Below are 25295 nucleotides of genomic sequence, written 5' to 3'. Positions count from 1 at the left end.
TGGTTTGGAGAAAGGATTGTCAGCTAGTTCCTTAAAAGGACAGATATCTTCTTTGTCTATTCTTTTACACAAACGTCTGGCGGAGGTACCAGACGTTCAAGCGTTTACTCAGGCTTTAGTCAGAATCAAGCCTGTTTATAGACCTGTGGCTCCGCCATGGAGTCTGAATTTAGTTCTTTCAGTTCTGCAAGGGTTTCCGTTTGAACCTTTACATTCCATAGATATTAAGCTTTTATCTTGGGAAGTTTTGTTTTTGGTAGCTATCTCTTCTGCTCGAAGAGTTTCAGAGTTATCTGCTTTACAGTGTGACTCACCTTACTTGGTGTTCCATGCAGATAAGGTATTTTTGCGTACCAAACCCGGTTTTCTTCCTTTGGTTGTGTCTAATAAGAATATTAACCAGGAAATTGTGGTTCCTTCTCTGTGTCCTAATCCTTCTTCGAAGAAGGAACGTCTGTTACACAATCTTGATGTGGTTCGTGCTTTAAAGTTCTATTTACAAGCAACTAAGGATTTCAGACAAACAACTTCATTGTTTATCTATTCTGGTAAGAGGAGATGTCAGAAGGCGACTGCTACCTCTCTTTCCTTTTGGCTGAAAAGCATCATCCGTCTGGCCTATGAGACTGCTGGCCAGCAGCCTCCTGAAACAATTACTGCTCATTCCAACAGAGCAGTGGCTTCCACATGGGCTTTTAAAAATGAGGCTTCTGTTGAACAGATTTGTAAGGCAGCAACTTGGTCTTTGTTGCATACTTTTTCCAAATTTTCCAAATTTGATGCTTCTTCGGAGGCTATTTTTGGGAGAAAGGTTTTACAAGCAGTGGTGCCTTCCGTTTAAGGTACCTTTCTTGTTCCCTCCCTTCATCCGTGTCCTAAAGCTTTGGTATTGGTATCCCACAAGTAAAGGATGAATCTGTGGACTGGATACACCTTACAAGAGAAAACAGAATTTATGCTTACCTGATAAATTACTTTATCTTGTGGTGTATCCAGTCCACGGCCCGCCCTGGCTATTAGTCAGGTAGATTTTTGGTTTAAACTACAGTCACCACTGCACCGTATGGTTTCTCCTTTTTCTTCCTAACCTCCGGTCGAATGACTGGGGGGTGGAGCTAGAGGAGGAGCTATATGGACAGCTCTGCTGTGTGCTCTCTTTGCCACTTCCTTTTAGGAAGGAGAATATCCCACAAGTAAAGGATGAATCCGTGGACTGGATACATCACAATAGAAAGAAATTTATCAGGTAAGCATAAATTCTGTTTTTTCCATACTTCATGCGGCGGTTAGGTTTTCTTCTTCTTACAGTGAAATTAAATTTTTAAGCTGTGCAACACATCAATTTAATCTTTAGCAATAATATATAAGGATCGCTATTTTTTTTTATTTTTTTTATTTCACAAAATTGACGTTATATTTTAATATCTTATTTTCCTACCGTGATCATCCTTGCTCCGACCACCCTCCTCTTCCTGTATTTTTTAGCGTTTATGTATAGAGTGGTTCCACCCGCTCTATACGTAGTAGAAATGCGCGTTCACGATAACAGAATGAATTGCGCATGCGCGAATCGCCAATCAAGACTGCAATGCACATTGATTGAGAATTACCTGTTAATACTTACTTGTAATGCAGATCGCTACTAATAGGCTGTTCAATATTGTTGCGGAGCAGCAGTGTCAATAGATGACTTTCTCGGCTGCAAAAGAGGAAAAGCTGTGCACATGGGCGAATTGGGCATGCAGGTCCAACATAATTCTGTGTAGAATAGCTTTGGCGCATGCGCACTTGATTACATATTCTGATGACGTAGCTTCACGGCCACCAATCGGCCAGAAAGTCAATTGGATTAAATAAAAACGTGACAAGGAAGTGAAATATGTATTGTAAAACTGTATGATTGGAAAATCGTAAAAATATTAGTTTATTTGCGGCGACAATGTTATTTAGAGAGAGCTTTCAGAAAAACGATGAATTAAACTCCTATTATTTTTAACTTACCTATGTAGCTGTGCATAGCTGACCACCTAACTTTACTTTTACTTTAATGCTGCTTTGTTTGCCTACACTGCATCCAGTTGGATTCCGAAAATGGCAGGGACCTGCATCCGGGTGGATTATTTTGGCTGCGTGCACAGCCAACATCTTTTGGCTGCCTTGTACAGCCAACATTCCTTTGAGGATGTGTGCGCAACTGGCGACACCGACAGACATGTTACAAACGTGATTATAGTATAGATGAAAACATAAGCACAAAATATGCATATTTTGTGCTTATGTTTTTATTAAGAATAAAGAAGAAAGTTTGAAATTGCAAGTGCTGTGGACATATTTTGTTTACTTATGATTGTGGGGTAACGGCAGATACCCTGTTTGCATCAGCACTGTTAGCTCCTACTTGTTTATGCTGCTGTTGCATATGTGCTACATATTATTTAAATGGTACTAGACTTAGCCAAACAGAGGCAGGAAGGGATTTGGGAGAATTAATAAAGATGGGCTCACAATGCAGGGCAGTGGCTTCTAAGGCTAATAATATACTAATATGATTTATAGGAGGCATTGATGCAAGGCAGGAAAACATAATTTGGTCACTATATAAATCACTGGTAAGGCCTCACCTTGAGTATGGAGTGCAGTTCTGGTGAGGTTACCTATAAATGTTCTAGAATTCAATTTCAGAGTTGGTTTCTGTTGTAAAGGGAGTCTTATCTCCATTTTCATACAGACAATGCCACAGCTTCAGACAGAAAATGTCTCAGCAGTGGCCTATGTCAATCATCAAATGTGAACTCTTTCCCGGGCAGAAGTCAATTGTTGTCCAATTTCTGCTGTTCATATTCCTGGAGTGGATAATTGGAAAGCAGTTTTTCTCAGTCATCAGTCCTTGCATCCATAGGGAGTGGTCTCTCCATCTGGATGTATTCAATCAGATAGTGGATTTTTTATGGCCGTCCAGAAATAGATCTTGATTGCGTTTTGGTTGAACCACAAATTTCCCATCTATTGTGTGAGGTCCAGGGATCCTAAAGCACTGTTTGTGGATGGTCTGGTAGGACAATGGTCTTTTCGACTAGCTTATGTTATTCCACCATTGATTCTTCTTCCCAGGGTGATTGCCAGAATCAGACAAGAGATTGCATCAGTGATTTTAATTGCTCCAGCTTGGTCTCACAGGGTTTGGTATGCAGATCTTCAGATGTCCAGTTGCCCTTCTACCTGTCTCAATGTCCATTTTTAATCTGGTTCTAGAATTTCTAAGCTTGATGGCATGGAGATTGAACAGATAGTTACTAAACAGAGAAGGTTCTCTTATATGTTATTCAGACTCTTAATACAGACTCATAAGCCTGTGACCAACAAAAATAATTATAAGGTTTGGAGGAGCTTTAATTCTTGGTGATCATGGTTTTTCGTGGCATTCTTCTAGAATTACTAGGATTTTGCAGTTTTTGCAAGATGGTTTTGATGAGGATTTATCCGCCGGTTCTTTGAAAGGTCAAATTTCAGCTGTTTCAGTTCTATTCCACAAGAAGGTTTTTTTAATTTTCCATACATTCATTGTTTTGTTCAAGCTTTGGCTAGATTTAAGCCTGCAGTAAACTAATTTCTCTTCATGGAGTCTAAACATTTAGTAGTCTCCTACATTTGAACCTATGCTTAAAGTGGGTATTACGCTTCTTTCTAGGAACTTTTAATTCATTTTGTCTATTTTTTCTGATAGAAGATTTTCTAAGTTCTTGTAATCCTCCTCATCTTATTTTTGATCAGTTTGAGGCAGTCCTCAGGACCAAATTTGATTTCTTGTCTAAGGTTGTATCTTCTGACAATATCAGTAAGGAATGTGTCATTTCTTTGTGTCATAATTCCAAAAAAATTCAGACAAACTTCTAGTTTGTTTGTTTACTTTTCAGGTTCCAGGAAAAGGAAGAAGGTTTTTTGGCTGAAACTTCTGTTCCATGAAGCTTACTTGGAGGCAAATCAGCTTCCACCTAAATCGATTAATGCTTATTCTACTAAATCAGTCAACCCACCCTCAAAATGTATTTCAATCTGAAGATTTCTCTTCTGAGGATGGATTTTCAGAAACGCAGCACCCTCCTCCTGAAGCAGTGAAGGGCAGGGTTTAAGTTCTGGTATGTTTGTTTTTGCCGGCTCCTAGTGGACTGGAGTGTAATCCCACATGTAATGACATTTTGGACACCATCGTGTTATTTTTATGCCAATCACCTTCCTAATGTATTTGCTGTATTGGAAACAGTGGCTGTAAAGGTGCCCCTATTGAAAACATAAATAACATACACACATAGAAGAGGAGATTGTCCATAATCAAATGAGTATTTTCATGCCCCTTTAAATAGCAAGTGATTGCCATAGAAATAGCAATGACTTGTGTATTTGGGTTCTGAGTTATAAAATAGACCCTTGTACCCCAAAATATACACTTCAACAAGGAATGTGACCCCTCTGTTTGAAGAGGAGAGGCCATTCTTTCAAAGAAGGGTCACATGCTGTTTCTACAATGATCACCTGACAGAACCATAAGCATATGGAACAATATAAGGGGTTGGGTGCTCCTGTGTCCACCTGCTGTCAGCGGATTGTCACAAAAATGACTAATACCTCTCAACTTTGGTTATATTTTTGGAGTTCTGATGCTTTTTAAGAGGCATTTAAAAAATAAAAAATGTATGCTATTTTTGGTACAACCCCCCCCCCCCCCCCCCATGCTAAGTGATTTTTTAACAGTAATAGATAAATGAGTTAAATCACATCTCTGGTAATTAAGAAATGTGTGTAATTTTAAATTTATTTAAAATTTTGGATGGGTAAATATTTTATACCTACTTATTTTCTGCATAAATTTAAAGATGGTGAACAGCGGCAAAAAGAATTGTCTTTTTCTGATTTTAAATTGTTTATTTTAATTGAACCATAATGAATAAAATACATTTCACTGTTTTAGGAAGGTGAACTGATGCTAAATGTGGACAATAACATGTATTTGAAATATTTAGAAAATATAGACTCCCATTCTGCTATTTACTATGTACACCTCAGAAAATTAATCAAAAATGTATTTATTTTTTTTATTTACTTTTTGCTTTTGCATTTAATATAGTGACATTTTCTCATATTATACTATTTCTGCAAACTAGTTATTTTCTTAAAATACTTGGTCTGATGAAATAAATGAGGTATAATTTTAGTAGGTATCTCAAAGGTAAAAAAATAGCATTTTACATTTAAATGCAAAGAGGGCCAAACAACTAAAAGCACCTCTATCACAGGGGTGTAAAAATATCCCAGCAGCAAAAGGGTTAAAAGTAGTCTAAATGCATCAAAATGTTTTAGTCATTTCTCTATGCACATTTCTCCATAGAACATGCAATTTTAAACAGCTTTTCAATTTACTTCCATCTGATTTGCTTTGTTCTTTTGGTATCCTTTATTAAAAAGCATATTTAGTAAGGCTACTGGGAGCTTGCTGCTTATTGGTGGTTGCACATATATGCCTCTTCTCATTGGCTCACCAGATGTGTTCAGCTAGCTTTCAGTAGTGCATTTCTGCTCTGTCAACAAAGGATACCAAAAGAATGAGGCAATTTTGATAATAGAAGAAAATTAAAAAGTTGAGTAAAATTGTATGCTCTATTTGAACCATGAAAGAAAAATGTTTGGTTTCATGTTCCTGTAAAGGGACACGAAACCCCACAAATGTTGACCATTATTCAGATAGAACATACAATTTTAAACAACTTTCAAATTTTCTTTTATTATCAAATTTGCTTAATTCTCATGTTATCCTTTGACGAAGGAACGACATTGCCCTACTGGCAGGTAGCTGAATGCATCTTGTAAACCAATCGCAAGAGACAAACGTGTGCAGGCACCAATCACCAGCTCGCTCCCGTTATTGTAAGATATGTGCGTATTTATTTTTAACAATGGATGCCAAGAGAATAAATCACATTTGTAAATAGAAGTGATTTTAAAAGTGTGTTTAAGTTGCATGCTCTAATTTTTTCAAGTTTAATTTTTACTTTCCTATCCTTTTGATATAACGTGATTTATTTATTATTATTATTTTTTTTAAATTATAGCAGTTTGTTGATTACTTTCTGTGTTCCTTTTCAGCTGAATATGGATTTTCAGAAAGAGACCTTGAAAGCACAAGAAGCAATTTGTGTCTCAGTGGTCTCAGAACTTTGACAGAATCACTTGCAGAAAACAGGACCATAGAATCCAGTGATCATTTAATTTCAGATAATGAGTTATGTGAAAGAGAAAATGAACAAACTGTCACTGTAAAACTTAACACAGACAGCCCATGTGATAATGACCATTTATTTATGGAAGAAAGATATATCCCTCAGGATTGTGGTAGTGAGCTGTCCTTTGCAGTTTCAAAGAAAAGAATGAAAAGAAGCATTCAACGAGTTAATGACTGGCTATCTAAAAACAAAGAAGTGCTAAACTGTGTTGCAAAAGATGATGATGCCCTGTTAGAAGTGTGTTCTTTAGAGCATAAAGATGCATCTGAAAACATGTCTTGCACTTCAGATGAGACTGAAATAATGCCTAACCTTGAAGTGGAGCAGAGTAAAGCGGAGATTACTACTAAACCACCTTTTAATGTTGAGGACAAAATATTTGGCAAAGTCTACAAGAGAGAGAAAAAATCAACACACAATATTTCATCAAAACCTATTCCTGATGTTCAAAATGATCTTGTCACAGAGACTGTAAAAGGAAATGAGATGGAGAAAGTAAATAATTTAAAGCTGAAAAGGAAAGCAGTCAAAGGTCTTCAGCCTGAAGACTTTATCAAGAGGGTAGATGAAACGGAAGTCAATAAGTGTGTTAATGGTACAAGTTTTTTGATCATGGATAACATTCAGTCTGAAGAGATTAATGATTGTCAAGCAGGTAAGATGGTGGTCAAGGATTTGGAGATGGCAGATTCTAGAAAAATAGGTAAAGAAACTGGATACCAAACATTAAAATCCTCATCTAACACAAATGACTCCAAAACAAAAAGAGGGAAGAATTGTCAACAGAAAAGCAAATTGGGCAAAAAACTTTCTACTCGTTCATCTTTATCTCTTACATTAGCTGATGTAGAGGGAAGTGGTTCTTTCAATGAAACAGAACTTCACATTGAAAGCTTCCCAAGCAGTGAAGAGACAAAAAAACAGATTAAACCAAGAAATATAAGGAGAAGCAAAAGACTTCAATTATTACCAGAAGATTTTCATCAGGAAACTGCAACTATCTCCAGCAGACAAGAAGAGGCTGGTAATGAATGCAATAATCAGAACCAGGACACTAGTAACAATGCTAGCAATAAGAAAGCAGAGAATATCGACAACCATTTTTATCCTATTAACACTATCGGTTCAGATAAATGTGATACACAAATTAGCTCCCTCTTATTTCAAAATCAAACTGCTAATGTAGTGCAGTCATCCTGCAATCAAGTAGATACAAATACAAATTTGCCCAGGGATGATATTCAAAGTTCTGGCTCCAATAACAGTGCCAATCAATTTGCACGTAACAATGGTGAAGATTGTTGGGAACCAGCACAGCATGTTGCAGTACGTGGTTGGCAGGAGAGTATGGAAATAGAAGACAGTGAGCTTGATACAGAGTCCTTGCTCAAGACATTCAAAAGTGCCAAAAGAATGTCGTTTATACTAGAACCCAGCACCATAACTGAAAGTAAAGAGAACTTTGAAAAGAATATAGGTTTATCTAGTATCGATAACAATTTGCACACACCAGAAACCACTGTAATGACATCAAGAAGACCCCAAACAAGTATAAACCTGAATATGTCTGACCATGAAAAAGTTGAAAGTAACAATTTTAATAGCGATAGTAGTATTGTAGCAGCCACTGAACCGTATACGACTAATACCATTAATCAGAATAACGAAAAACAACCTCTTTCTCACGAGTTGGGCGATATGGTAGCAAAAACAAGGAATGTAAAATACAGAAGAAGTTTAAGGAATAAAAAGAATATTAGCCTTTCTCCACATAATGTTGTGGCAAGCTCTGTTCCTAATGCATGTAGTCAAACAACAGGTTTTAGTAACATAGTAGAAAATTCTGTCCAGACAAATGCTTTAAACACAGCTAATACTATAGTGACCACTGAATGTATATTAAGTGACAGTGCCACTTTAAGTAAAAACATGGAGTTTGTATTACATTCAGAGACTGGATCAGTAGTCTCAGACCTTATAGTTACTCCAGCTGCAGCCAGTCACAGAGACACTAGAAGTGAAACTGATCATGGAGAAAATGAACAAGCAAAGAGAGATTGTTTTTTGAACTACGCTGATGAAGAACAAATAAATCAGATTACTCATTGTAATGAATCTCATGGTTCAGTGGTAGGTAAATTAGAGTCTCATGCTGGCAAAAGTACTGAAGTTTATTCTGACTTGACGGTTGGTTTGCAGTCCAACACTTTGATGCCTGAAGAAAATACAAACTTCTGTGAAGTTGTAGAGACATCATTTGTTTTTGGCAAAGACAAAAAATCTAGTAATCTCACTAGTAGTTTGTCTTCAAGTCAGTCACAGACAAATTTTAAAAGACGACGATGTCGGCCCCAGAAACTTAAATCCTCAGATGAAGAGTCAAGTGAAGATGATGAATTGCCGTGCATCCAAGCATTGTTAAATGCCAAACCGTCCGTGTGTTCAAGTGCTTCAGGATATAAAAACTCTTCTCCTCGATCTTCACCAAGGCAGCAAGGTGGAGCCCTGACAATGTTTAGCAGCAGCAGTGTCAGTGGCAAAACTCATCCGAGTAATACAATACTCAACACAGCATTCCCTACATTAAGCCAAGAATCAGAATGTTCCATAAACTTGTTTTCTTCTCAGTCAAACACGTCTGATCATTCAGTAAATCATAGACAAAGAAAAACCCATCGTAAGAGTGGAGAGACCAGCCAGTGGAGAGATGAAGTTCAAAAAGTCGAAGAAGAGGGAATTTTTGATGAGAAAAGTGTTGAAGACAAATTCATGGAACAAAACTTAGGTATAATTTATTTCTGTTAAAGCATATAGTTCTTATGAATTATTTATAAGTAGCAGTTGGAAGTTTTTTTCTTCTTTTTTTAACTTGCATGTTAATCTCCCGCTTTGGATCAAAGTATATACGTTTGTAATAAAGTGTGAGAGCATGTGTCTGAATAGGTTAGTGGCTTCAAATGGACTGTAAACACCTTGAAATATTTTATATAAAATTTTTTAGTTATGCATAATGATACAACTTGCAATATGTTTTCATTATTTATTTTGTCCTCTTTTCGTGTCATTTAGTTTTGAAAAATGAGCAATTTCTAACTTGCACAATTTGAAATGCACCCTGCTGACTTCTCAAGGCTAACTTTGCTACATATCTGCTTCTTATTGGCTTTATTAGATAACAACGGCAAGACAATGTATTTTATACAAACATTGACAGTGACTAACCTTGTCTGTGGACTAAAGCCCAGACTGGCTCCTCTAAATAAGACAAATGGGTGGAGTTTGGCTACTGAAAAATAATTGCAATAAAGATGATGTTGCAAGAGAAATTTCAAGGTGTTTACTGTCCCTTTAAAGCAGGGGTATCAAACTCACTTTATCTGGGGCCACTTGCCAAGTATTCTTTGCCCATGGGGGCCACTTGAACAGAGTAAGTGTTTCGGAAATAGATATACTGGTAAATGGAAGTGACATTTACCCAAGTAGTAGTGCATAGTGGGAGCTGTAGCCCACAGCAGACATACACAGTTGTCTATATTTACCTTTTGAGTGCCAAGTGAAGTGCTCATTCTGGAACTGTATACAAATGTAAAAAGTGACATACATCTAAGCAGTGTATGGTGGGAGTCTACACTGGACATGTCTATATATTTATCTTGTGAGTGCCTATACAGAACACCAACTAGTTACACCTCTTATATCCTTAAAAAAACTTGTCAGCCCAAATTAATGGTTTACCTATTAAACAAGGGAGGGCCAGATGAAAGTATCTTGAGGGCCACATATGGCTCCAGGGCCTGTACTTTGAGACCTCTGCTTTAAAGGTATATTAAACACCTTTTTATTCATAAATGGAAAGAGTCCACAGCTGCATTCATTACTTTTGGGAAATAAGAACCTGGCCACCAGGAGGTGGCAAAGACACACCAGCCAAAGACTTAAATACTCCTCCCACTTCCCTCATCCCCCAGTCAGTCTTTGCCTTTCGTCCCAGGAGGTTGACAGAGAAGTGTCAGAAGTTTTTCGTCTCTTATGGAGGGTAGTACTGTTCGGCATGGGACGAGTGTTATAAGTAATCAGTCTCTCATTGAGGGCTTGGATGAAAGTTACAGTCCGGAGATGCAGGAAGAGTCTTTCTGCAAAGCCATCCCGACTAATTGTAACTACTCCACAAGTAATCAGCATTGTCGAACTTTGCTTTGCTGCCTGCTTTCTTCTCTCAAGTCCATGGCGGGGGTGATGCTACTGTCCGTCACACTTGAAGGGCCGTGTTCCTGTTCCACGGCGTAGATTCCAGTAAGATAGTTTAATTTTACTTCTTCTTGAATGTACTGTAACTCATTTGTTCCTGCAAACTTACATGAAAAATACAGGGTCTCAGTGGGACTCCTTTAGTATCTTGGAATCAAGGGTTAATATCTCCTGAGGGGGATTATTGAACAGTGTTTTCTTTAATCATGTTTGTTATGTGATTCAATCTGCTTATGTGTCGTGTTAACTGGGCACGTGGCTTTGGAACATAATGGCCTTTCAAAGTGATGCAATCTTACGGTCGGGTGTGCTTTTTTTGCACTGTATGGTTCACCTTGTGACCGGGCGTGTTTACGTTCTGGTCTCCCATTTCCGCATTCCTAACTGTGTGGCGACAGAGAATTCTAGTCCGCTGGTGTCTGGTTCATAGGAGGTGGTGAGTGCCCCAGCCATCGTGGGTGTCAGGTGCCGTTTGTTTTATATTTAGTACATTTTTTGGTATCCTTTATCCAGTTATGGAGGATACTGATGTTGAGATTGTTCAACTTTCTGATTCAGATTCTTTGTCCTATGACAAATGCGAATTGGCCCCATTGACTCAGGATAGTCAGTTATGTTCTTTAGGCTGTTCTAGAGCGCCTTGTTCCTCAAGCTCGGGTATTCAAGGGACTGCTGAGCCATCCTCCTCGGGGGGCCCTGTCCTCCGGGAGTCGAGTTCCCTACCGCTCCCTACCGCTACACACGCGGGTAACCCAAGTTATGTTTTCTTTCACAAGATATGACGAGTCCACGGATTTCATCCTTACTTATGGGATTACGCCTCCTGGTCAGCAGGAAGTGGCAAAGAGCACCATAGCAGAGCTGTATATATAGCTCCTCTTTTCCCTCCCACCCCAGTCATTCTCTTTGCCTGTGTTAGTGATAGGATGAGGTAAAGTAAGGTGTTAGTTTAGATTCTTCAATCAAGAATTTTAAAAGTGGTGCCGCAGTGTGCTACTTTGTTCAGGGGTTAGCCTAGACCAGATCACTCTCTTCCATAACAAAAGAGAAGCATTTGGTGACTTTACAGCCATGGAAACTTGTGGGACATAATTCTCACTGCGCCTCCTATACTGATGCTGCCCTGCTTATAAAGTCTGAGGGAAAAGTAAAACTCAGTACTTTTTATTTCCACATGCCAATGTGAGGTGAAAATTTGGACCTCGCAAGCTGGGTGGACTGCTTTTGCTGTCGGGCAGATTGAGGTAAGTGCTGACTTTTATTTCTGGGGTTACAAGAAAGTTCTCAGAGGAAATTGGGCACTTGCTGGGTTCAGATCAAATAAGGAAGCCCTTACTAAGATTTGGGCACTTTATTTTTATTTGCTTCACTTGCCTCTACTACATGGGAGACTACAAGCGACAGCCAGCGCAGGCACTGAAAGGCTATCTGTATGTACTTTCATTACTATGGAATAATTCACTGTAGTTGTCACATCTCCCGGTGGTTCTTAGAGAGATATACCGACCGGGAGATGTCTGGGCTGAGTGGCTGATTTATTTGGGCTTTTTTGTAAAGTTTTTCTGGCTCCCTGCTGTCTTTTTTAATAAAAAACATGGCGACCGGGAGGTATTGTGAGTAGCGCCCACGAAGGGTTGTCCTTGGAAGAGCATGCCTTTCTTTTCTCCCGGCATTTCAATAATAGAGAGCTTATGTGCCCGATGTTTGTGAATGACTGCTTTGTTTGTTAACTATACCGTGTTTCAGCCCCTCCATAACTTTATGTATTTGGCTTACAAGTATCTTCTACACGCCCACGATGGGCGGAGCTGGACGCACTTGTGGTTTGGGGGGAGATGCCCAGGGGTCCCGATAGCGGTTTGGTTTATTACCTTGGGGCTTTGGTGTTTAGTCATAAGGAAATACATGACATTTCTCTTGTTAAGTGTGTTCAGTCCACGGGTCATCCATTACTTATAGGATATATTCTCCTTCCCAACAGGAAGTTGCAAGAGGATCACCCAAGCAGAGCTGCTATATAGCTCCTCCCCTCACATGTCATATCCAGTCATTCTCTTGCAACCCTCAACAAAGAAGGAGGTCGCGAGAGGAGCTGGAGTTTTTACTTAACTATTCTTCAATCAAAAGTTTGTTATTTTAAATGGCACCGGAGTGTGCTGTTTTTCTATCTCAGGCAGTATTTGGAAGAAGAAACTGCCTGCGTTTTTTTCTATGATCTTAGCAGGCGTAACTAAGATCCACTGGCTGTTCTCGACATTCTGAGGAGTGGGGTAACTTCAGAAACTGGGAATAGCATGCGGGGTCCTCCGCAAATGAGGTATGTGCAGTACATTATTTTCTGGGAATTGACTAAGAAAATACTGCTGTTACCGTATGATGTAAGTACAGCCTTAAATGCAGTAGTGGCAACTGGTATCAGGCTGATAAATGTATGCGCAGTCGAGTTATTTTCTAGGGACTAGAATTTGACTGAGAAAATACTGTTAAAACTGAAATAATACTTAAGCCTTATCTGCAGTGGTAGCGACTGGTAGCAGGCTTAGTGATAACTTTGCATGACATTGGAAAATGTTGTTTTTTAATAAAACGTTTACTGGCATGTTATTCGTTTTTGTGAGGTACTTTGGTGATAAATCTCTTCGGGCATGATTTTTTTCCACATGGCTAACATATATTTTCTGCATGAAAACCGTTATATCAGGGCTCCCACTGTTGTAATAGGAGTGGGAGGGACCTTGTTTTAGCGCCTTGTTGCGCAGTTAAAATTCTAGCACAGTCTTCCTGCTTCTTCCTCCTTGATCCAGGACGTCTCTAGAGAGCTCAGGGGTCTGCAAAATTCATTTTTGAGGGAGGTAATCAGTCACAGCAGATCTGTGACAGTGTGCTTGACTGTGATTAAAAGCGTTAAATCTTAATTGATATCCGTTTTGGGTATTGAGGGGTTAATCATCCTTTTCCTAATGGGTGCAATCCTCTGATAATAATACACTTCTTGTTAAGAATTGTTTATATCTGTATTTTTGAAGCGCTGCAGCGTTTTTTATATTGCTTGTAAACTTATTGAAAGTGATTTCCAAGCTTGCTAGTTTCATTGCTAAGTCTGTTTAAACATGTCTGATTCAGAGGAAACTGTTTGTTCATCATGTTCAAAAGCCAATGTGGAGCCCAATAGAACAATGTGTACCAATTGTATTGATATTGCTTTGAATAAAAGTCAATCTGTACCGATAAAGAAGCTATCACCAGACAACGAGGGGGAAGTTATGCCGCCTAACTCTCCTCACGTGTCAGTACCTGCGTCTCCCGCTCGGGAGATGCGTAGGATTGAGACGCCAAGTACATCTAGGCCCTTACAAATCACTTTACATGATATGGCTAATGTTATGAAAGAAGTATTATATAATATGCCCGAATTAAGGGGCAAGCGCGATAGCTCTGGGTTAAGGACAGAGCGCGCTGATGACACGAGAGCCATGTCTGATACTGCGTCACAATTTGCAGAACATGAAGACGGTGAGCTTCATTCTGTCGGTGACGGTTCTGATCCGGGGAGACCGGATTCAGAAATTTCAAATTTTAAATTTAAGCTTGAGAACCTCCGTGTGTTACTAGGGGAGGTATTAGCGGCTCTGAATGATTGCGACACGGTGGCAATTCCAGAGAAAATGTGTAGGTTGGATAGTTACTATGCGGTACCGGTGTGTACTGACGTCTTTCCTATACCAAAAAGACTTACAGAAATTATTAGTAAGGAGTGGGATAGACCCGGTGTGCCTTTTTCCCCTCCCCCGGTATTTAGAAAAATGTTTCCTATAGACGCCACCACACGAGACTTATGGCAGACGGTCCCTAAGGTGGAGGGAGCAGTTTCTACTTTAGCCAAGCGTACCACTATCCCGGTGGAGGATAGCTGTGCTTTCTCAGATCCGATGGATAAAAAATTAGAGGGTTATCTTAAGAAAATGTTTGTTCAACAGGGTTTTATATTGCAGCCTCTTGCATGCATTGCGCCTGTCACGGCTGCAGCGGCATTCTGGTTTGAGTCTCTGGAAGAGGCGATTCACACAGCGCCATTGGATGAGGCTTTGAGCAAAGTTAGAACCCTTAAGCAAGCTAATGTGTTTGTTTCAGATGCCGTAGTACATCTAACCAAACTTACGGCTAAAAATTCCGGATTCGCCATACAGGCGCGCAGAGCGCTCTGGCTTAAATCCTGGTCAGCGGATGTAACTTCCAAGTCTAAGCTACTTAACATTCCTTTCAAAGGGCAGACCTTATTCGGGCCCGGCTTGAAGGAAATTATTGCTGACATTACGGGAGGTAAGGGCCACGCCCTTCCTCAGGACAGGGCCAAACCAAAGGCCAAACAGTCTAATTTTCGTGCCTTTCGTAACTTTAAGGCAGGAGCAGCATCAACTTCCTCTGCTCCAAAACAGGAAGGAACTACTGCTCGTAACAGACAGGGTTGGAAAGGCAACCAGTCATGGAACAAGGGCAAGCAGGCCAGAAAGCCTACTCCCGCCCCTAAGACAGCATGAAGACAGGGCCCCCTATCCGGAGACGGATTTAGTGGGGGGCAGACTTTCTCTCTTCGCCCAGGCTTGGGCAAGAGATGTGCAGGATCCCTGGACGTTGAAGATTATATCTCAGGGATACCTTCTGGATTTCAAAACCTCTCCTCCACAAGGGAGGTTCCATCTATCGAGGTTATCAACAAACCTAGTAAAGAGAGAGGCATTTCTACAATGTGTACAAGACCTCTTAATCATGGGAGTGATCCACTCAGTTCCGCGATCGGAACAAGGACAAGGATTTTACTCAAATCTATTTGTGGTTCCCAAAAGAGAGGGAACCTTCAGACCAATCTTGGACTTAAAGATCTTAAACAAATTCCTAAGGGTACCATCGTTCAAGATGGAAACCATTCGAACCATCCTACCCATGATCCAAGAGGGTCAATATATGACCACAGTGGACTTAAAGGATGCTTACCTTCACATACCGATTCACAAAGATCATTATCGGTACCTAAGGTTTGCCTTTCTAGACAGGCATTACCAGTTTGTGGCTCTTCCCTTCTGGTTAGCCACGGCCCCGAGAATTTTTACGAAGGTTCTGGGCTCACTTCTGGCGGTACTAAGACCACGAGGCATAGCGGTGGCTCCGTACCTAGACGACATTCTGATACAAGCGTCAAGTTTTCAGAATGCAAAGTCTCATACAGAGATAGTTCTAGCATTTCTGAGGTCGCATGGGTGGAAAGTGAACGTGGGAAAGAGTTCTCTGTTACCACTCACAAGGGTTCCTTTTCTAGGGACTCTTATAGATTCTATAGAGATGAAGATTTACCTGACGGAGTCCAGGTTATCAAAGATTCTCAATGCTTGCCGTGTCCTTCATTCCGTTCCAAGCCCATCAGTAGCTCAGTGCATGGAGGTAATCGGCTTAATGGTCACGGCAATGGACATAGTGCCATTTGCGCGCCTGCATCTCAGACCGCTGCAACTATGCATGCTCAGTCAATGGAACGGGGATTACTCAGATCTGTCCCCTTTGCTAAATCTGGACCAGGAGACCAGAGATTCTCTTCTCTGGTGGTTGTCACCGGTTCATCTGTCCAAAGGAATGACCTTTCGCAGACCAGATTGGACGATTGTAACAACGGATGCCAGCCTTCTAGGCTGGGGAGTAGTCTGGAATTCCCTGAAGGCTCAGGGATGGTGGACTCAGGAGGAGAAACTCCTTCCAATAAACATTCTAGAATTAAGAGCAATATTCAATGCTCTTCTAGCTTGGCCTCAGTTAGCAAAACTGAGGTTCATCAGATTTCAGTCGGACAATATCACGACTGTGGCTTACATCAATCATCAAGGGGGAACCAGGAGTTCCCTAGCGATGTTGGAAGTCTCGGAGATAATTTGCTGGGCAGAGTCTCACTCTTGCCACCTGTCAGCGATTTACATCCCAGGCGTAGAGAACTGGGAGGCGGATTTCCTAAGTCGCTTTTCATCCGGGAGAGTGGGAACTTCACCCGGAGGTATTTTCTCAACTGATTCGTCGTTGGGGCAAACCGGATCTGGATCTCATGGCATCTCGCCAGAACGCGAAGCTTCCTTGTTACGGATCCAGGTCCAGGGACCCGGGAGCGGTGCTGGTAGATGCATTAGCAGCCCCTTGGGTTTTCAACATAGCTTATGTGTTTCCACCATTTCCATTGCTACCTCGACTGATTGCCAGGATCAAACAGGAGAGGGCATCGGTAATTCTGATAGCGCCTGCGTGGCCACGCAGGACCTGGTATGCAGACCTAGTGGAGATGTCGTCCTGTCCACCATGATCTCTTCCTCTGAGGCAGGACCTTCTAATTCAGGGTCCTTTCAACCATCCAAACCTAATTTCTCTGAGGCTGACTGCCTGGAAATTGAACGCTTGATCCTATCAAAGCGTGGGTTTTCGGATTCGGTTATTGATACATTAATACAGGCTCGGAAACCTGTGACCAGAAAAATTTACCATAAGATATGGCGTAAATATTTATATTGGTGCGAATCCAAGAGTTACTCATGGAGTAAGGTTAGGATTCCTAGGATATTGGCTTTTCTACAAGAGGGTTTAGAAAAGGGCTTATCCGCTAGTTCACTAAAGGGACAGATTTCTGCTCTGTCTATTCTTTTACACAAGCGTCTGGCAGAGAATCCAGACGTCCAGGCTTTTTGTCAGGCTTTGGCTAGGATTAAGCCTGTGTTTAAAGCTGTTGCTCCTCCATGGAGCTTAAACTTGGTTCTTAAAGTTCTTCAGGGTGTTCCGTTTGAACCCCTTCATTCATTAAAATTATAGCTCCAGTCACCACTGCACCTTATAGTTTCTCCTTTCTCGTCTTGTTTCGGTCGAATAACTGGATATGACATGTGAGGGGAGGAGCTATATAGCAGCTCTGCTTGGGTGATCCTCTTGCAACTTCCTGTTGGGAAGGAGAATATATCCCATAAGTAATGGATGACCCGTGGACTGAACACACTACAAGAGAAATAAATTTATCAGGTAAGCATAAATTATGTTTTTATGCCCTCAATGTGTCTGGAGTAGGCTCAGAGTAAACTTGCTGAGACTCCCTCCAGTGTCTATACGTTAGTATTACAGTTCTAACATTTTCTGCTCGCACTGAATAAAAAGTTTACTGTTTAAAATATAAAGTGACAGTAACATTTTTTGTATGTTCATTGTTTTTTTGACCATAATTCACTGTTTCTTTGTTTAGGTTATCCTGGGTCATCTATGCACTAGATGAGTGATTTTTTTACATTTAAAGAGACAGTAACAGAGTTATCTGTTAGTCTTTATTTTAGGATTTTTTTACTATTTAATTGTTTGATTAAATCCAGCCTTTATGTTTCAGGATGGGATATGTTCACACAGAAAGCCGTTACTTTACCGTGATTTTAAAAGAGATCGTATATTTAAAAAAAAAGAGCAAGTTTTGTTGCCTTTCTGCGACTCCTTCTGTTATAGGAGTCTGTTGTTTGTGGTTACCTATGCCACGTATAACTTTGGCCCTATTACAGTGTCCTGCGCTTCCTTTAACATTTCACACACCATAGTTGTTCCTATGTAGAAGTAAATGTTTCTAGAGGAATTTATTTCAATCAGTATGATTGCTTAAAAATTGCTATCCCAGATATTCTTCCCTGTAGATGTAGAGAAAGATAGTTCTGGATTTTCTGTCAATGGATTCTCAGGCTCAGTTTGAATTTTTTCTTTATATTGGTCCTGAGTTTGTTTTTTCCTTTGGTTTAGCTTGAATACCTCCGTATGTGACTTAGGAGGTTTTTTTAACTATCCTGGGCGAATTCGACTATGGAGTGGAATATAGAACCATATTTCCATTTACTAAAAGGATGGTTTTTCTATGGTCGACTTTGCAGGAGGCTGGGCACGCCTTTTGGTTCTGCCTACCACTAAGTTCTAAGTTACCTTTAGTGGTCGGTGAGATCTTAAAAAGGATCATAAACCAGGACTTATACTGACTACCGGTTGTTGGTAACAGCGTATGGTCTGATGTGTTTTCTGATACCACTAATTCAGACTATCCCCTGGCTGACGTGCCAGGCTAGGATACAAGCCCTTGAATTGGCTAATTTCTTTTATTTTCAATCTGTTCCAACTCCAATCCAAACGGCGTGGTTGGCAGAGTAAGCAGGAAGGTAACTAATTTCAAACCAAGTCTATCTGGAGACCAAATCAGTCTTGGACCAAGGGTACACATCCCAAGAAGCCCGCTGCTGCTCCCTTGACAGCATGAAGGGGTGGCCCCCGATCCGGGACCGGATCTAGTAGGGGGCAGACTTTCTCTCTTTGTCCAGACTTGGATAAGAGACGTTCAGGATCCATGGACACTAGAAATTGTGTCTCAAGGGTATCAGTTGGAGTTCAAAAATCCCTTCCCAAGGGGAAGGTTCTTCTTTTACGATTGTCTGTAGAACAGATAAAATTATAGGTGTTCTTACGTTGTGTAAAAGACCTCTCCACTATGGGAGTAATTTGTCCCATTCCAATACAGGGGCAGGGGTTTTCCTCAAATTTTTTTGTTGTTCCGAAAAGAGGGAACGTTCCAACCTTCTTTTTTTTTTTTTTTAGATCTCAAGAGTCTAAACAAGTTTCTCAGAGTTCCATCCCTCAAGATGGAGACTATTCGGACAATTTTTCCATTCATCCAGGAATGTCAATATATGACTACCGTGGACTTCAAGGATGCATATCTGCATATTCCTATCCACAGAGATCATCACCAGTTACTGAGGTTTGCCTTTCTGGACAAACATTTTCAGTTTGTGGCCCTTCCTTTTGGGCTGGCCACGGCACCCAGGATCTTCTCGAAGGTTCTAGGGTCTCTGCTGGCGGTTCTCAGGCTGCGGGCATTGCAGTGGCGCCTTATCTGGACGGTATTCTGATCCAGGCGTCGTCTTATCGGCTGACAAAGTCTCATACAGACATTGTTCTTTCTTTTCTAACGACTCACGGGTGGAAGGTGAATCTAGAAAAGAGTTCACTAATTTCACAGACAAGGGTTCCTTTCCTGGGAACTCTAATAGATTCTATATCCATGAAAATCTTCTTGACGGAAGTCAGAAAATTAAAGATGCTGAAAACATGCCTATCCCTTCAGTCCAATCCTCGGCCATCAGTGGCTCAGTGCATGGAGGTAATTGGATTGATGGTGGTGGCAATGGACATCATTCCGTTTGCTCGTTTTCATCTCAGACCTCTACAACTGAGCATGCTCAGAGAGTGGAATGGAGATTATGCAAATTTGTCTCCTCAGATAGATCTGGATCAGGAGACAAGGGACTCTCTTTTTTGGTGGTTGTGACCGGATCATCTGTCCCAAGGGACATGCTTCTGCAGACCCTCATGGGTGATAGTAATAACGGACGCCAGTCTACTAGGATGGGGCGCAGTCTGGAATTCCCTGAAGGCTCAGAGTTTGTGGACTTGGTCGGAGTCTCTACTTCCAATCAATATTCTGGAGTTGAGAGCAATATTCAATGCACTTCAGACTTGGCCTCAGTTGGCTTCGGCCAAATTCATCCGCTTTCAGTCGGACAACATCGCGACTGTGGCTTTCATCAATCATCAGGGAGGAACAAGTAGTTCCTTAGCGATGACAGAAGTATCCAAGATAATTCGGTGGGCGAAGGCTCACTCCTGTTATCTGTCTGCAATCTACATCCCAGGAGTGGACAACTGGGAGGCGGATGTTTTGAGCAGACAGACGTTTCATCTGGGGGAATGGTAACTCCATCCGGAGGTCTTTGCCACCCTGATTCTCAGATGGGGCAGACTGGAGCTGGATCTTATGGCATCTCGTCAGAATGCCAAGCTCCCGAGATACGGAACCAGGTCCACGGATCCTCAGGCCGACTTGATAGATGCCTTGGCCGTTCAACCTAGCTTATGTGTTTCCAATGTTAGCTCTCCTTCCCCGGGTGATTACTCGGATCAAACAGGAGAGGGCTTCGGTGATTCTCATCGCTCCTGCATGGCCTTGCAGGACTTGGTATGCCAATCTGGTGGACATGTCGTCTCTGCCGCCGTGGAAGCTTCCATTGAGGCAGGACCTTCTCATTCAGGGACCCTTCCAACACCAAAATCTAGTTTCTCTACAACTGACTGATTGGAGATTGAACGCTTGATTTTATCTAAGCGGGAGTTCTGTGATTCGGTCATTGATACTTTGATTCAGGCACGTAAGCCTATTACTAGAAAGATCTACCATAAGATATGGCGTAAATATCTTTATTGCTGTGAATTCAAGGGCTACTCATGGAGTAGAGTTAGGATTCCCAGAATTCTGTCTTTTCTCCAAGAAGTATTGGAGAAAGGGTTATCAGCGAGTTCCTTAATGGGACAAATCTCTGCCTTGTCAATTTTACTACACAAACGTTTGGCAGATGTTCCAGACGTTCAGTCTTTTTGTCAAGCTCTGACCAGAATCAAGCCTGTGTTTAGATCAATTGCTCCACCCTGGAGTTTGAATTTAGTTCTTAAGGTTCTTCAAGGGGTTCCGTTTGAACCCATGCATTCCATAGATATTAAAGGGACACTGTACCCAAATTTTTTCTTTCGTGATTCAGATTGAGCATGAAATTTTAAGCAACTTTCTAATTTACTCCTATTATCAAATTTTCTTCATTCTCTTGGTGTCTTTATTTGAAATGCAAGAATGTAAGTTTAGATGCCGGCCCATTTTTGGTGAACAACCTGGGTTGTCCTTGCTGATTGGTGGATAAATTCATCCACCAATAAAAAAGTGCTGTCCAGGATACTGAAACCAAAAAAAAGCTTAGATGCCTTCTTTTTCAAATAATGATAGCAGGAGAACAAAGAAAAATTGATGATAGGAGTAAATTAGAAAGTTGCTTAAAATTGCATGCTCTTTCTGAATTACAAAAGAAAAAAAAATTGGATACAGTGTTCCTTTAAGTTATTGTCTTGGAATGTTTTGTTTTTGGTTACTATTTCTTCTGCTCATAGAGTTTCTGAACTTTCAGCGTTACAATGTGACTCGCCTTATATTTCATTCTAATAAGGTGGTTTTACGTACCAAACCTGGGTTCCTTCCTAAGGTTGTTTCAAATAAGAATATTAATCAGGAAATTGTGGTTCCTTCATTATGTCCTAATCCTTCTTCTAAGAAGGAGCGTCTGTTGCATAACTAGGATGTGGTCCGTGCCTTGAAGTTTTACTTGCAGGCGACTAAAGATTTTCGTCAATCATCTTCATTATTCATTGTGTTTTCTGGAAAGCGTAGGGGCCAGAAAGCTACGGCTTCCTCTCTTTCTTTTTGGCTGAATAGTATCATCCGTTTGGCATATGAGACTGCTGGACAGCAGCCTCCTGAAAGGATTACGGCTCTTTCCAAAAGGGCTGTGGCTTCCTCATGGGCATTTAAAAACAATGCTTCTGTTGAACAGATTTGCAAGGCTGCAACTTGGTCGTCTCTTCACACTTTTTCCAAATTTTACAAATTTGATACTTTTGCTTCTTCTGAGGCTGTTTTTGGGAGAAAGGTTCATCAAGCTGTGGTGCCTTCCGTTTAGGTTCCTGTCTTGTCCCTCCCTTCCATCCGTGTCCTATAGCTTTGGTATTGGTATCCCACAAGTAAGGATGAAATCCATGGACTCGTCATATCTTGTAAAAGAAAAGGAAATGTATGCTTACCTGATAAATTTATTTCTTTTATGATATGACGAGTCCACGGCCCACCCTGTCATTTTTAAGACAGGCATATTTTTATTTTTATTAAACTTCAGTCACCTCTGCACCTTTGGCTTTTCCTTTCTCTTCCTAACTTCGGTCGAATGACTGGATTGGGAGGCAAGGGAGGAGCTATATATACAGCTCTGCTGTGGTGCTCTTTGCCACTTCCTGTCAGCAGGAGGATAAATCCCACAAGTAAGGATGAAATCTGTGGACTCGTCATATCGTAAAAGAAATACATTAATCAGGTAAGCATACATTTCCTTGTCCACTATTACTGGGGGGTAGGGAGTTTTTTTGCCTCAAGATAAAAAGTCTAAAGGCAAATCTAAACCTTCTAATTGGTTTTGTTCCTTTTGTCAGAATAGAGAACAGTAAACCACTTCTTCCCTTAAATACTCTGGCTCCAATTGGAAGCCATCCTCGAGTTGGAATAAATCCAAGCCTTACAAGAAACCAAAGCCAGCCCCCAAGACTGCATGAAGGTGCGGCCCTCGATCCAGTTCTGCTGGTAGGGGGCGCAGATTGAAATTATTTCAAGACCTTTGGGCAGGTTCCATTCAGAATCATAGGATTCAGAATATTGTCTCCCAGGGGTATCAAATAGGTTTCAGAATTAGACCTCCTGTGAAAAGATTTTTTCTCTCTCACGTTCCAACAAATCCTGTGAAAGCTCAGGCTTTTCTGAAATGTGTTTTAGATCTAGAACATTCAGGAGTGATTGTACTAGTTCCAATTCTGGAAAAGGGTTTGGGTTTTTATTCAAATCTATTCATTGTCCCGAAGAAGGAAAATTCTTTCATACCAGTTCTGGATATGAAGTTTTTATATCATTTTGTAAGAGTCCCAACTTTCAAGATGGTGACTGTAAGGACTATTCTGCCTTTTGTTCAGCAAGGTCATTACATGTCCTCAATAGACTTACAGGATGCATATCTTCATATTCCAATTCATCCAGACCACTATTGGTTTCTGAGATTCTCTTTTCTAGACAAGCATTACCAGTCTGTTGCTCCGTGTCAAATCTAGAATGTATGGGTGTGATTGTTCCTGTTCTTTTGTTTTAACAGTGCGTTGGATTTTATTGAGATTTCTTCAACATAGGTGTGTCTGGTCCACGGCATCATCCTTACTTGTGGGATATTCTCTTCCCCAACAGGAAATGGCAAAGAGCCCAGCAAAGCTGGTCACATGATCCCTCCTAGGCTCCGCCTTCCCCAGTCATTCTCTTTGCCGTTGTACAGGCAACATCTCCACGGAGATGGCTTAGAGTTTTTTGGTGTTTAAATGTAGTTTTTATTCTTCAATCAAGAGTTTGTTATTTTAAAATAGTGCTGGTATGTACTATTTACTCTGAAACAGAAAAGAGATGAAGATTTCTGTTTGTAAGAGGAAAATGATTTTAGCAACCGTTACTAAAATCGATGGCTGTTTCCACACAGGACTGTTGAGAGGAATTAACTTCAGTTGGGGGAAACAGTGAGCAGACTTTTACTGCTTGAGGTATGACACATTTCTAACAAGACTTGGTAATGCTGGAAGCTGTCATTTTCCCTATGGGATCCGGTAAGCCATTTTTATTAAATAAGAATAAAGGGCTTCACAAGGGCTTTAAAGACTGGTAGACATTTTTCTGGGCTAAAACGATTGATTTATAAGCATTTTTAATAGTTTATAGCTTTGAGGAGTTATTTTATTCTTGGGAATTATGTTGAATAACCGGCAGGCACTGTATTGGACACCTTTTTCTCTGGGGGCCTTCTCTAATCATAGGCAGAGCCTCATTTTCGCGCCACTAATGCGCAGTTGTTTTTGGGAAGCAAGGCATGCAGATGCATGTGTGAGGAGCTCAGATACATAGAAAAAGCTTACTGAAGGCGTCATTTGGTATCGTATTCCCCTCTGGGCTTGGTTGAGTCTCAGCAAAGCAGATACCAGGGACTGTATAGGGGTTAAATATAAAAACGGCTCCGGTTCCGTTATTTTAAGAGTTAAAGCTTTCAAATTTGGTGTGCAATACTTTTAAGGCTTTAAGACACTGTGGTGACTTTTAAACAATTCCTTCATACTTTTTCACATATTCAGTAATAAAGTGTGTTCAGTTTAAAATTTAAAGTGACAGTAACGGTTTTATTTTTAAACGTTTTTTGTACTTGTTATCAAGTTTATGCCTGTTTAACATGTCTGAACTATCAGATAGACTATGTTCTGTATGTGAGGAAGCCAAGGTTCCTTCTCATTTAAATAGATGTGATGTATGTGACAAAAAATTTAGAGAAAATGATGCCCAAGATGATTCCTCAAGTGAGGGGAGTAAGCATGGTACTGCATCATCCCCTCCTTTGTCTACGCCAGTCTTGCCCACACAGGAGGCCCCTAGTACATCTAGTGTGCCAATACTCCTTACTATGCAACAATTAACGGCTGTAATGGATAATTCTATCAAAAACATTTTAGCCAAAATGCCCACTTATCAGCGAAAGCGCGACTGCTCTGTTTTAGAAAATACTGAAGAGCATGAGGACGCTGACGATAATGGTTCTGACATGCCCCTACACCAGTCTGAGGGGGCCAGGGAGTTTTTGTCTGAGGGAGAAATTTCAGATTCAGGGAAAATTTCTCAACAAGCTGAACCTGATGTGATTACATTCAAATTTAAATTGGAACATCTCCGCGCTCTGCTTAAGGAGGTGTTATCTACTCTGGATGATTGTGACAATTTGGTCATTCCAGAGAAATTATGTAAGATGGACAAGTTCCTAGAGGTCCCGGGGCCCCCCGAAGCTTTTCCTATACCCAAGCGGGTGGCGGACATTGTAAACAAAGAATGGGAAAGGCCCGGCATACCTTTTGTCCCTCCCCCTATATTTAAGAAATTGTTTCCTATGGTCGACCCCAGAAAGGACTTATGGCAGACAGTCCCCAAGGTCGAGGGGGCGGTTTCTACTCTAAACAAACGCACCACTATCCCTATAGAAGATAGTTGTGCTTTCAAAGATCCTATGGATAAAAAAT

At 40.7% G+C, this 25295-nt stretch overlaps 1 protein-coding gene across 1 annotated transcript in view; it reads left to right on the top strand.

Annotated features, from left to right (window-relative positions):
- BRCA1 (BRCA1 DNA repair associated) overlaps positions 1-25295 on the top strand; it is a 1073265-nt gene that overhangs the window by 286393 nt on the left and 761577 nt on the right. The window contains exon 8 of the mRNA XM_053699586.1: positions 6139-9060. Coding sequence (XP_053555561.1) covers positions 6139-9060 — 2922 coding nt within the window. The remainder of the gene's footprint in view (positions 1-6138; positions 9061-25295) is intronic.

This window comes from Bombina bombina, chromosome 1 (genome assembly GCF_027579735.1).
Source record: "Bombina bombina isolate aBomBom1 chromosome 1, aBomBom1.pri, whole genome shotgun sequence".
In the NCBI taxonomy this organism is placed as follows: Eukaryota; Metazoa; Chordata; class Amphibia; order Anura; family Bombinatoridae; genus Bombina; species Bombina bombina.
Note: the sequence above shows the minus strand (reverse complement) of the source record. Positions and strands in the feature narration are given on the sequence as shown.